Below are 13,175 nucleotides of genomic sequence, written 5' to 3' on the forward strand. Positions count from 1 at the left end.
TATTATAATTATAAATTTATTAAAATAAATAACAATTTAAATTTTATAATAAATTAAAACACTATGGACTGGCTCAAATTAAATAAATTGAAAGATTAATAGTAAAATTAATATTTTAAAAAATTAAATAGTTCATTCGAAATAGTACAAAGTTTAGAGAGATTCCATATGTTTTTACCTAAAATCTATTTATAAAAATAATTTTTTTTTTTTACTTTTAGATAACCCAACAATTTTAAAAATTTTCTCAACATTTACATTGATGGATCACTTTACTGAGCCTACTCTTCCCCCGATTCCGCGGACGTAGTAGCCCGTGTGATGAACACCCCCCATCTTCATGCTACAAACCAAATAACATAAATGATTTCATTACTTTAACATGGTGACAGAATCTAAACGCCCAAAATAGTAAATATATATTAATATATTAATATATTATTAATATTAATACTTGGTAATTAATGCGACATCTAAAAATTACAAAAATATGTAAAAATGGTAACTTTTTTTATTATACTAANATATATATATATATATATATATATATATATATATATATATATATATATATTTTGCTTACATAATAAGTATGTAGTATATACTATTATTATTATTGTTTATAAACAGATCCCATTGGGTAATGTAGGAGAGGTTAGTGAAGAGAGAGAGAGAGAGAGAGAGAGAGAGGAGTGAGAGAGAAAGAGAGCTGGGAGAAACGCGGATTCAGTTCCTCTTCTAATCTTTCTATGATCTAATCTAACAATTTAGGATTTTTGGAGAAGAGGAAGAGATAGAAGAACATATACATATATATGCTGAGTAATTTATTTAGGGAAGAAAAAATGGAGTTTCTTCATAAGGATTTTGAGATGCCTCTCCTGCGAGAGCTCTTAAGATCCCAATCTTAGGAAATTTGGGATTTTTCTGGTACTCTCTTTGATCTTCTTCAAAACCCATTCGCAGTTTCCCTAGATCTTATCATTCTCTCTCTCCCTTTTTTTTTCTTTTTTTTTTTTTTTAACTTCCACTTTTGCATGTGGTTTGTGTTCTCTTGTTGTTAGAGATTCCACCCCATTTCCATGTTTGCATTGGTTCCACTTTAAAAAAAAAGAGAAAAAAACCTCCTTTTTCTTAGCTCTTGAATGTAAAAATCCCTTCTTTTCTCAAATTTCTGTGCGATTTTTATGCCAAATTCTCGATTTGGGGTTTGCAGTGGCAACAATGTCGCGACCGCTCTACCGCGGCCTCTCCGGCGGAGCTAAATCCGGCGGCGGCGGTGGCGGCGGCAGCGGTGCTTTCGCCGCCCGTGACGTGTTCGACGAAAACGACAAGCCCAAGGACTCGGCCGAGAACGGCTTCGGCCACGAGCTCTCGAGCTTCGCGAGCTTCGGCGGCGGCGTCCGGAGCCGGAAAACCCAAACCCTCCTCCTCCTCAAGCTCGGCCTCCTCTCCCTCGTTGCCTCTGTCCTACTGGGCTCGCTGTACTGGGCCCTCTCCATCTCCTCCTCGTCCTCCTCCTCCCGCAACCACATCCACCGCGGCTACCGCCGCCTCCAGGAGCAGCTCGTCGCCGATCTCCTCGACATCGGTGAGCTCTCCCTCGGCCTTCCCAAGTCCAAAGAGATCGAATTCTGCTCCCCGGAGTACGAGAATTACGTCCCCTGCTACTACAATATCTCGCAAACTGCTGATTCCGTCGATCTGGGCCTGGACGGCCCCGCGGAGTACGAGCGGCGCTGCGCGCGGGATTCGCCGGCCAATTGCCTGATCTTGCCGCCCAGGAACTATCGGATTCCGCTGCGGTGGCCGAGCGGGAAGGATTTTATATGGAAGGAGAATGTGAAGATCACAGGGCAAGAGTTCTCATCCGGGAGCTTAACCAAAAGGTGGAAAAGATTGCATTTTTGTTGTCGACTTACGCCAAAATTTCTCATTTGTTGTTCCTTGCTTTTCCTTTTGTTAGGATGATGGTGGAGGAAGAGCAGATCTCTTTTCGGTCGGATTCGCTTATGGTGGATGGAGTGGAGGACTACTCTCATCAGATTGCTGAGATGATTGGGCTGAGGAATGAGTCCAATTTCAATGAAGCTGGGGTATGTTTGAATTTTAGTTATGACATTGACTAGTTGTTATTAGATGATCTGTTACATCATTAAATAGAATAAAGGAAATAGTATTTTCAGTGGGTCAAGTTATGATAAGTCAGTAAAAATTTCTCTAAAAATCATTCGAATTTTTGGATAATATGTAATCAATCTACGCAGACCTGGAAGTGTAAATAATCTTCAGCTTTTGATCATTTCTTTGCTTTTCCCACAGGAATATAGGGAAATTTTTATTATTTCAGAGCTTATATCGCATAATTCGACTTGCATTCTTTATTCTTTTTTCAAACCACCGTAGGAAGTTATGAAACATTTGTAGTTTTCCCACTAATTAACATGGTGCTTCTTTTTCGGCTTCCGAGTTTCCCTTTTTGTGGGGCTTCAAGCTTCCACTCCTGTCTAAGTACTGAGCCCAGTTTATTACTGTTTCTCGAAGGCAAAAAAAAAAAAAAAAATCCAAACAATAGTAATGATTTGATCTTTATCTTCTATCAACTTTTGTTGCTTGCATCCGTTTATGACTATCGAGAATACTCAGGTAGTGACGATTCAAGGTCCAATATATGATGAGACTGTTTCGCTTTATTGGAGTTCTTTCGATCTTCATGACATGTTATTTCTGGGTGCAATTTTGCAGGTCAGAACTGTTCTAGATATAGGGTGTGGGTTTGGTAGCTTTGGAGCGCACCTTTTCTCAAGGCAGCTCTTAACCATGTGCATTGCGAATTATGAGGCCTCGGGTAGCCAAGTCCAGCTCACACTAGAGAGAGGCATTCCGGCAATGATTGGTTCTTTTGCATCAAAGCAGCTCCCTTATCCTTACCTTTCCTTTGATATGTTGCATTGTGCCAGATGTGGGATTGATTGGGAGACAAAAGGTATGCATTGATTGTTCAAAACTGCTCGAACTGAGATAGTGAATGGAATTGGAATACATGTTTCTCCTTTTGATAATTTTGTGTCTGGCAATTTCTTCTGACCAGTTAGAGCTAAAGAAATGATCTGAAAATAGTCTGTTCTGTTCTGATCTCATTTACGAACTTTTTTTTTTTTTTTTGAGGAAACAAATTGAATACTTCGAGAGCAATAGGATCAAGCATATTGATCAGTCTATGACAAGAAGTTTATACATGGGTTTCTTCTCTGGCTTTCACTTCAATAATTAGGAATAAAAATTTTAGCTCATTTTTTTATTATCACTATTACACTCATTTGTGAAAGCTGCCCCATAGGCTTTCATGGGCAACAAAGTGATGCCAAACTGCCTGGTCCATGCTGTTTCTGTCATTTAGAGTGAAAATCTGAGACAAAATTCTTGGACTGGGCACTCAAGATATTCATAACACTGAGCACGTCAAGAGAATTAAATTCAGAAGAGAAAATAAGAGTAGAAGAAAAATAAAACGCTGCTGCAATAAGGAATAGCATGGCAAATCTATTGAGATTTTACCAACAGTTTCAATAAACATTTGAAGCGGATGCAGTGTGAGAAGGCCTGGTTTGTCCATTGTATTGTTGTAAGAAATAAGAAGGCAAACCGGATGCTGGAAGTTGCAAGGAGAGATGTGAGGTGTAAAGAAAGGAATCATATATAGATCTGATTAGGAATGAATGTCAAAAAAAAAAAGAAAAATCTAAGCTGTACTCGAAAGCTTTGTGAGCAGTTAATTGGCTATTTCAGGGCTCTCACCATCATTGCTAATTCCCACTTGAATTGTTTTATGGTTGAACTAATTTCTTCTAAAGTAAACAAGCCTAATCGGAGATCAATTGCTAGTGCTATCGTTAACTCGGTGTTTGTTCACTTTGGACCTGTAAAGATTATTATTATTTTTTTAGATGTTGTTAGTATGCTAATTGCTAAATGTGTCATTTTCTACTTTTGTAGATGGTATTTTCTTGGTTGAAGTTGACAGACTTCTTAGGCCTGGGGGTTATTTTGTCTGGACTTCACTTATGATTACTCATAGATCGCTACGCGACCATGACAACCAAAAGAAGTGGACAGCGATTCGTACTTTCGCTGAAAATCTTTGCTGGGAGATGTTGTCACAACAAGATGAGACAGTTGTGTGGAAAAAGACAAGTAAAAAGAAATGTTACAGCTCTAGGTAGGCAACGCCCATCCATTTTCTCTTATATCGGTGGTCTTGCATATTGGTTTGGTCATTATGGAAGTATTTGATGCCCTTTCATGCATGTAGAATATTTAATGATTTAATGCTTCAGATTTGCATCAATTTAGTGCAATTCTTTTACAGGAAAGGTGGGCCTGTGGTCTGTGGTAGGAGCCACGATACTGAATCTCCATACTACCAGTCACTAAATCCCTGCATAGCTGGAACTAGAAGTCAGCGTTGGATTCCAATTGAATATCGCACACCTTGGCCTTCTCTTGTCAGATTAAATTCAACAGAACTTGATATACATGGTAATTTTATGGTTCACAAAGCAGTAGATTTGCCGCCCTCTTTTTACTGTATGCATTGTGGCTAAAATTCTATAGTTTGCAGTATAAAGCATGATGTTGTAATCATTAGCCTAAAATACAGGAAAACCTTCTACAAGTATCATAATTTTGTATGGCACCCTCGAAATTTTGATACCTATGTATTACTCCACTGGCCTGTGAGCAAAGTAATAGATATTATCTAACTGAATATGTGAAGAAGGCAATAATTCAGAGTATCTGTTCTCCTGCAATTTAGCCTAATTCTTATCTGCAGTCTTCTTTTTTGTCTACTGAAACAATTTTTCCCCTCATCAGGTGTGCACCCGGAGGACTTTGGTGAGGATGCCGCAAACTGGAACTCAGTCGTTCGCAATTACTGGTCTCTTCTTTCGCCTCTGATATTTTCAGACCACCCAAAGAGACCCGGTGATGAAGACCCTCAACCACCTTTTAACATGCTGAGAAATGTGCTTGACATGAATGCTCGGTTTGGGGGATTTAATGCTGCTTTATTGGATGCCGGAAAATCCGCATGGGTGATGAATGTTGTGCCCACAAATGGCCCTAATTATCTCCCGCTAATTTTCGACCGAGGGTTTGTTGGTGTCCAGCATGATTGGTATGTCTGACTGCTTCTCTCTACTTGTATATTTTCATGTTAATTTCTGAAGTCTGCCAATGATTATCTTGGCTGATTACTTTGTTTTCCCTCAAGCCTGTGAGAAACTAGCTTTCGACAATTCTACCTAGTGGGACATGACATAATTCTAGTTTTTGAAATTCAAAAATTCAATATATGTTTAATCTTTACATATTTTCTTGCTTAAAACTTAAAAATCGTATTTAAACATTTAGGCCCTGTTTGGATGTCGGCATAATCTAATTCCGACAAAGAATTTTCTAGTATGATTGTAAGTAAGGGGTTTGATTTTTGCTCCTTCAAAAGATTTTGCTATCCATGACTTGGTAAGATACATTTTTTATCTACGAGGTGATTTTTCTTATCAAAAAACAAACTTAGGTTGAATATAGTAATCCGATTCTAAACAATTTGTCACACTCCTTATCAATCAGTCGTACAAATTTTTTGAATAAATTAAGGAGGTATACTGAATAAGATATGCATCCAAACAAGGCCTTAATAAAATAAATAGGACTTTAACCTGTTGAAGTGAAACATTTATATTAGGTGTGAAGCGTTTCCGACCTATCCAAGAACATACGATATGGTTCATGCTGAAGGACTGCTGTCCCTTGAAAGGCATCAGAAGCACAGGTGTTCAATGCTTGACATTTTCTTAGAAGTTGACCGCATTCTACGACCTGAGGTTGGTGACATTATGTTTCATCTGAAATCTGAAAATTATGTGAAGAGAAGTTTCTTGCCCAGTATTTTTAAGAAACCTCCCTATTTCGCATACCGAAAGTCCTAAAGAAATTGCGTTATCACTATATTGGTACACAAGTAGTACCTTAAACAAAATGCCAGTATTTGGAAGCCCGTAGGAAGTAGCATGAAAGAACAGTGAACTAGTTTTATTTTTTTCTCTTGCAATACTGCTTCTTTGGCATGAGATTGTTAATAGTAAGTCGGAATATCTGATTTTGTTTTTCTCAAGGAAGCAATATAATATTAAACGGAAGTCCTGCATTTGACAAGCTATCCTGAATTGCAAGGAATTGATATTTTTCCTGCCCTGATTTTTGAAATTATATTCCTATCAAGGTTTCTAGTTCTTGAGTCTATTTGATCTGCTTTGCTTCCCTAGTTAAGTAATACAAAAAACATTTGACAATGGGTGGCCGGAATGTAGTTCTGAATCTCCAAAATCGTAAGCCCTTTTTTTGAGGCTCATCTTGCCAACTTCCATGCGAATTTGTTGCAGATTTTTTAAGCGAAAGCTCTCTTTTTCATACAGTCTTTTAGAAGCTCCAGCCAAGTCAAATAGGACCACATGCCTTTGGTTACTGATTCCAGTGTGTTTTTGCATGCAGGGCTGGGTAATACTTCGTGATACAGCTTCTCTTATGGAAGCTGCTAGATCTACCATTACGCAGCTCAAATGGGACGCCAGAATGATTGATCTCGACATTAACAGTGATGAGAAGCTCCTAGTCTGTCAGAAGCCCTTCTTCAAGAAGCAGTTATGATACTACCAAAATTTTGTAGCCCAATACGGGATATGATGTCTGCTCGTAAGAGATGGTGGTTCAGAACATAAAAATGAGGCGAGAAGAGTACCGTTCGGTGAATGCATTATGTACTCCTACGGAACCGCAAGGATTCCGTGGGGTTGTAATTAGGGCACGTCGGAGAGGGAATAGTCTACGCTAGGTTTTCCACGTCGAAGCTTACTATTAGAATACAAAGCGGAAGCTGCTAAAGTTATTTTTAAGATGCGAAGAAGCATAAGTAATAAAGAGATGGATGATGCTGCAGTGTACATCGTTCGCGGCCAATGTGGCAGTTGTGGGTAAATTCTTTTTCTTGGTCACATTCTTTGTAGTAGTACTCGCTCTTTTTGTTTGTACATTTTGTGGTATGTAATACCTGCTTATTCCGGGTCATTGCCTGAAACATCAAACAGATTATTTTTAGATAATGATAAGCCAGCTGATGCATTTCTCACTAGCTGTTATGGTTACAGCTTCATCTGTCTATTTAGGATATCAGTAATACAGCAGAACAGTTCCCATTTCTCTTAGTATTTATTCAACTAATTCTTACAAGAATCATGATGATATATAATAAACAGTATTTGGATCCAAGAGCGGTTTTAATAATGTTTGATGGATTTGTAAATTTTGGGGAAATTTTCAAAAGTTTTATTCTGAGAAAAATTCTATGCAAAGGGAAGAATCAGCACCAAAACTTTCTTTTCTGCAGCCAAATATAAATAATGTGAAATAATTTTATTTAATTATCAAACAAAAGACCTTTTTGGGAAACTACTTTGCTAAAGTACTTCACCAGCAATAGCATTCTCAAACTGGAGAAGTTAAAAACTCAAAAAGCGACTCAAAACACAACCCATTCAAACTCATCCGGGTGCGACCCACGAAGGGTTGTGTTCGGATCCGAAACCCAAATAATCCTAAAACGACCCCCCTACGAGGCCACGACTCCGCTCCTCTCCTCCCCTTCTCCATCTCCCTCCTCCTCAGATGACGAATCCCTAATCTCCTCATCCATGGCGACGGAGCTGATCCCGGTGGTGGACCTCCGCCTCCTCTCTCAGGCGGAGCTCAACACCCTCTCCCACTCGTGCCCCAACGCCTTCGACCTCCGTCGCTGCGACGACATCGTCGTCCCCAAGATCGACCGCTCCGTCTTCAACGAGAGCGCCGGGAGCCGCAAGCAAACCTACTCCCGCCTCCGCCTCGCCCCTCACAAGCCCTCCCCCTCTCCCTCCTCCTCCTCCTCCTCCGGCGCCGGCGCCGCGGCGTCCGCCGCAGGTCAGCGCCCTCGCGGCCTCCTCTCCTCCCACTCCGCCGCCGGCGACGGCGGTGACGAGGACGAAACCGGGCGCCGCGAGAACCAGCAGATCGTCTCCCACCTTCGGCGCCTCTTCGCCCAGGAGGACCCTTCCTTCTCCTCTCCCGCCACCGCCACCGATCCTCCCCAAAATCTAACCCTAGATCCTCCGCCCCACGCTCCGGCTGGGAGAAACGTAGATCCGGTTTCCAATGGGTGTAAGGCGGAGTCGCTCGCGTTGGTTCCCGTTCAGGATAGGGACCGGGAGGTTTTGAATCCCAAAGGCGTGGCGGTTGATCTGGTCGCGCTGGGGGAGAAGGTGGATCCCTTCGGGGAGGAGCTGAGGAGGAGGACGGAGGGGTTATCGAAAGAGGAGGAGCTTCTTGGATTCCTTAATGGTTTAGATGGGCAATGGGGGAGCCGGCGAAGGAGGAGGAAGATCGTGGACGCTTCCGGGTTGGGAGACCACTTGCCCAAGGGGTGGAAGCTTCTCCTCGGGCTAAAGAGGAAGGAGGGTGTGGCCTGGGTGAATTGCCGCCGATATGTTAGGTTTGCCCTTTTTTCCTGTGTTTTAAGATTATTGAGTGACTGTTCAATTAGTAATCCAAATCTGATTTCATTAAATTTGAAGTTGATTTTATAGGGAATTATGTGGATTTTTTTTCTTTTCCCTCTTGTGCATTGCATAACTGAGGATCTGAAGTCGAGGAGAATCTTCTTCATTGAAGAGAAATGCAGAAATGTTCTAGTTTTCATGTCCCGACTTTTGTCTGTATAATATTTGAAGATATAAGGTCCTTGATTAAAATCGTATGACTAGATTCATAATGCCCTTGAATGATTCATTTGTTATCTGAAAGTAGGAATTAAATTGGTGCTATAGAAGTTGGCAACCTTAAAGCCTCTGGCTTTGCTTCTCTGTCTCCTGGACTAAAATATAAGAGAAGAAAAGGTTATCTTTTTGACCTTTTACAAGATTCTTGGCGCGTGGTAAAACTTCTTCGTTCTATTTTTATGATGCCTGGGAATTTTGGTGATAATTTCTTGATGTTACTTTTGTCCAACGAATTTTGGTGATAATTTCTTGGTTTCTCCTTGACAAGGCTACAATGTGGAATTCATTTCTTTTGTACATTAGCCTTCTTAAATAAATTTTAGGCGGCCACGAAAGGCCATCTGTATTTATCTGGATTGATATGCTTCGCAGTTTCTGATAGATATGATCTATATCATTGAAAGAATTTATATTTAAAAATTATAAGATATTTGTGATCTGAGTATCTGTTACTAATGATCAAGTCATCTTTTTTGTTGTTAACTGTGAAGTAGCTGAAAATAATTCTGTATATTGGCGGTTTTGGATGAACACATATGTTCTTCTTACGCGTCTTTGAAGCTCATGGTAGTGTTTAGAAGGGTCAGGTTCTGATACATTATTAAAATTTAGTTGACTAATTGTGGTTGACTGCCTGTTTGACTTCCTTTTTTCCTGTTTTGTGCATATCTATCTTTTCCAGCCCAAATGGTCATCAATTTGTTACCTGTAAAGAAGTTTCTTCATACCTTCTTTCTCTTGTTGGACAACCGAATTCTCTCATCCAAGTTTCTGTTGAAACTGATGGGAGAGCAGCTGGACTTGCTGGATCTGTAAGTTTAACGCGCAATTTTAGTTGATGATTATTTGGCCTGGCTTGGGATATAACTTATTTACTCTCAGCAGTTACCTGAAACTAAGCATTGGCTAAGAAATAATCTGGAGCTTTTGCAATGGCAGAAAGCTGAAACCAAGCATTAGCTAAGAAACAATCTGGAGCTTTTGCAGTGACATAAAGCTAAAATGAGCTTTTGGGCTCTGAAAGTAGGAACTTAATTTTTGAAGTTTCTGCTACTACTGCAAAGAAAAATTGTAAAGGATATTCTATTGAGAAAAAAAGTTTAGTGCTACTTCCAATAGATCTACTTAAATAATTTTGTAGAAACTCTAGCCAGGCCAAAAAGATCCTTAGGATATTTATGTTCTAGTGTGTTTGATTAGTCGGACATGCAATAGTCTGCAGCAGGTATTTACCAGCAAAATGGTGCCGCAAAGGAAAACCAGACTTTGCCCTCAACTTCCTCTCTATCTATTGATCATGAGAAGCAAGTGGCTCTTTATTTGGGTGAGAGGAAGGCAGCAGAAGAACTAAGGAAGGGTTATGTATGCAGCGAATGCAAACTAACTTTTATTGATAAAGAGGTATATTTGGAGCACCGGTTGAGATGTCAAGGGGCAAGCGCAAAGAGACGCAGGCTTCACAAATCCATTGGAGAAGGTGTCATAGTTAAAGATGGAAAATATGAATGCCAGTTTTGCCACAAGACTTTTAATGAGAGACAGCGCTATAATGGCCATATGGGGGCTCATGTAAGGTACCAAGGACTTAGTGCAGAAGCATTATCAGATGAGGCTTCTACACAAAGAATCATTACTGCATCTCCCTTGAATGTAGCATACAGTGATCCCAAGGAGATGAGTGCTTTGCCCGAGGAGAGTGAAAGAGCAGTAATATCTACTCATAATTGTGTCCAAACTGTTGAGAACTGTGAAGTTGATAAACCTGAAATTTTGGGGGTATCACGCACAGATAAATCTTTTGATAATCAAAAAAGCCTTGAGATAGCTGATAAATCTGGAGAAATTCCTCATGTTGGTGACCAGATAATTTGTCAAGATGTGATGGATAACAAATCTAAAGAGATTTTGCGGAGTAGCAATGTAATGGATAAAGAGTCTAATGGTTGTGCTGCGATATCATCTATGCTCTGTTCTAACGTGAGTACCATAGCAGTGCATAAGTTAGCTGGTGTTTCTCAAGAAGGTCCTACAGACAAATGTGCTGATATCCAGGTTGTTGTCAGTAATGTGGATTTTAGTAAATGTGAAGACGTTGCTAAAATTAGCAATATTGAGGATATGAAACCTCTTAGCAGCCAAAATACTGATTTTGATACAGTTGATTTGAAATCAGAAGAGGTTGATGGAGCTAGGAACCAAGAGGAGATCAAGCTAAACCCGAGCTCGGATACTTTGTACCCTCTTGCAAATAAAGATAATGAAATATGTAAAGATGCGGATAAAGCTGCTCGTTTATCTTCCCTTGCTTTCTCTCCTGATGCCATTGGTAATGATAGTGATAAGAATGACTTTAGATCTCAAGTTTCAGTAGACATTAATGATGCAATGGTATTCCAACCAAATGGATGCATTAATTATATATCGTCATCTGTCATGGATGTCGATAGAGAGAAAACTGTTAGTGAGCTGGATCTTGCTTCCTCTTCCATGATTCCAGAATTTGGAAACTATGGTAGGGAGCAGTCTGGAGCCCTGGAGAATCATTTGATTGGCTTTTCTAGTGATGGACCATGTTACGACACGGAGAAATATAGTACTGATATTTTTACCAGCAATATTGCAGGTAACATTCTTGTTGGAATGGATATTCCTATTGCTGAACTTAAAACTGATTTAGCAAATTGCCATGAACTCTTTGAGAAGGATACAGTTTCAAAAGGAACGGTAACTGATACAGTAGATGCCAGCTCCTGTAGTAATCCTTGTTTCCATGGGCATACAAGTGCCATTGAACCTAATGCGGGTTGCACATTTGATATTGATACGAAGGAATCCATGTTTCAAGGGTTGGATAAGCCTGATCATGAGCTGGAAAATCGTTTCAATAGCAGCAATTCTGGGTATGAAGAGGCCGGTGCAAGTGCCACTACAGGGATCAATGGTGAAAGAAATTATTTGCAGTTTAATTTGACGGGTCTATCATCATGGACGTATTCTGCTGATGGTATTCCAATCGTCAATATGATCACTCCCCAGGTAAAACCACTTGCGCAAGATGCTCTTATTATAAAATTTACTCGAGGTATCATTTTTGCTGGACCTTTAAATGATCCCCATGACTTCTCAGTGCCTTTTAAGTATGCTGCACTTAGTATAAATATAGGCATATATCTCATTCCTTGTAATTTAACTTGTGTTAGCACCATTGATACATGATATCTCTGTTAAGTTCAGCTAATTAACTTTTGCTCTTTGTTTCATTCACGAGGCCAGTTAATAGCCTCTTAAAAGTAGATTCTTATTTATTTTCAAGCATTGGAAGCAATTAGCTGTCACTTACCCTTACCTGTAATTTAGACAACAAATATATACTCTTTATTACAGCATCTTTATTTATTATTTACTTATTTATCTATTGACAGTGTGAAGATTATCTTGGCGGGATTGGTGAGAAGCAAGAGAATTTGCCTGGTGTTGAAGAATTGAGATTGGGTCCATCCGAACCTTTTGATTTTCTTAACCTGACCAACCAGAGTTCATTACCTCTAGCTGAGTCTACTCAAGTATTTGGTTATCCGACTCAAGCTGAAAATGGTAGCTGCCCCTCCCTTGAGTTAGGCTGGGATTTATCTTCACCGAAGGTCGTTGGTGGGTACCCATACACATCAATGTGTGTTTGGTGCAGCAGGGAGTTTAGCCATGGTGGTGCGAATCCCGAGCAACAATCTGATACATTGGGCTTCATCTGCCCGGCTTGTAAAGAAAGGATTTCGGGTCATCTCAATGTGTTACAAAATGGCTCATCCACTTTGCGATAATGTAGAAATGTATCATACTATTCTATGGTCTATTCATTTTTAGAATTTGGTGGACCTTGGATGAATTTCGGTAATTTTGTTTAGGAATGTGAAATTTGACATGTACTACTGACGAGTTCATATGGATTACTTTCTCAGAGTGGCATCCATGGACTCCAATTTCCTTGCTGCCTTAACTATGAAATGTAACTTACTTTTGCGCGTATTTACTCTTGTGGTCCAGTCGAAGTGTCATGGAATTGTTGCGCTCATTTATTCTTTTCCATACAGCCAATATTGGGCAATTTTGTATTGTGCTTGGGGGATGGAGAGAGAGGGAGAAAGGGAGTGCCTAAACAGCTTGCACAGGCTAACAGAAGAGTCAGGTATACATTTTGATCATCATAAAAGCATCACCTAATGGCAATTAACATGTTGTATACATTTTGATCATCAAAACGGCATCACCTAATCTGCAATTGTGAATGCTGTTGAATTGAGAGAGGCC

The 13,175-nt window shown here is 39.8% G+C and overlaps 2 protein-coding genes across 2 annotated transcripts; both read left to right on the top strand.

Annotated features, from left to right (window-relative positions):
- Nucleotides 603-7,205, top strand: LOC109711312 (probable pectin methyltransferase QUA2). The gene is made up of 9 exons (XM_020234287.1): nucleotides 603-930; nucleotides 1,217-1,889; nucleotides 1,967-2,096; nucleotides 2,746-2,986; nucleotides 3,997-4,219; nucleotides 4,370-4,539; nucleotides 4,876-5,179; nucleotides 5,750-5,888; nucleotides 6,556-7,205. The coding sequence occupies exons 2-9, from the start codon at nucleotides 1,225-1,227 to the stop codon at nucleotides 6,709-6,711; spliced, it is 2,028 nt and encodes a 675-aa protein (XP_020089876.1). The 5' UTR covers nucleotides 603-930; nucleotides 1,217-1,224; the 3' UTR covers nucleotides 6,712-7,205.
- LOC109711311 lies at nucleotides 7,626-12,937 on the top strand. The gene is made up of 4 exons (XM_020234286.1): nucleotides 7,626-8,584; nucleotides 9,553-9,682; nucleotides 10,086-11,906; nucleotides 12,293-12,937. Exons 1-4 carry the CDS (start codon nucleotides 7,752-7,754, stop codon nucleotides 12,686-12,688), a joined length of 3,180 nt encoding a protein of 1,059 aa, XP_020089875.1. The 5' UTR covers nucleotides 7,626-7,751; the 3' UTR covers nucleotides 12,689-12,937.

This window comes from Ananas comosus, linkage group 6 (genome assembly GCF_001540865.1).
Source record: "Ananas comosus cultivar F153 linkage group 6, ASM154086v1, whole genome shotgun sequence".
NCBI classification, from domain to species: domain Eukaryota; kingdom Viridiplantae; phylum Streptophyta; class Magnoliopsida; order Poales; family Bromeliaceae; genus Ananas; species Ananas comosus.

Coding starts and splice junctions, on each gene's coding strand:
- LOC109711312 (XM_020234287.1), top strand. CDS start 1,225: ATGTCGCGACCGCTCTACCGCGGCCTCTCCGGCGGAGCTAAATCCGGC. Junction 2,987..3,996: donor GATTGATTGGGAGACAAAAG/GTATGCATTGAT, acceptor CTACTTTTGTAG/ATGGTATTTTCTTGGTTGAA. Junction 5,889..6,555: donor ACCGCATTCTACGACCTGAG/GTTGGTGACATT, acceptor TTTTGCATGCAG/GGCTGGGTAATACTTCGTGA.
- LOC109711311 (XM_020234286.1), top strand. CDS start 7,752: ATGGCGACGGAGCTGATCCCGGTGGTGGACCTCCGCCTCCTCTCTCAG. Junction 8,585..9,552: donor AATTGCCGCCGATATGTTAG/GTTTGCCCTTTT, acceptor TATCTTTTCCAG/CCCAAATGGTCATCAATTTG. Junction 11,907..12,292: donor TCAATATGATCACTCCCCAG/GTAAAACCACTT, acceptor ATCTATTGACAG/TGTGAAGATTATCTTGGCGG.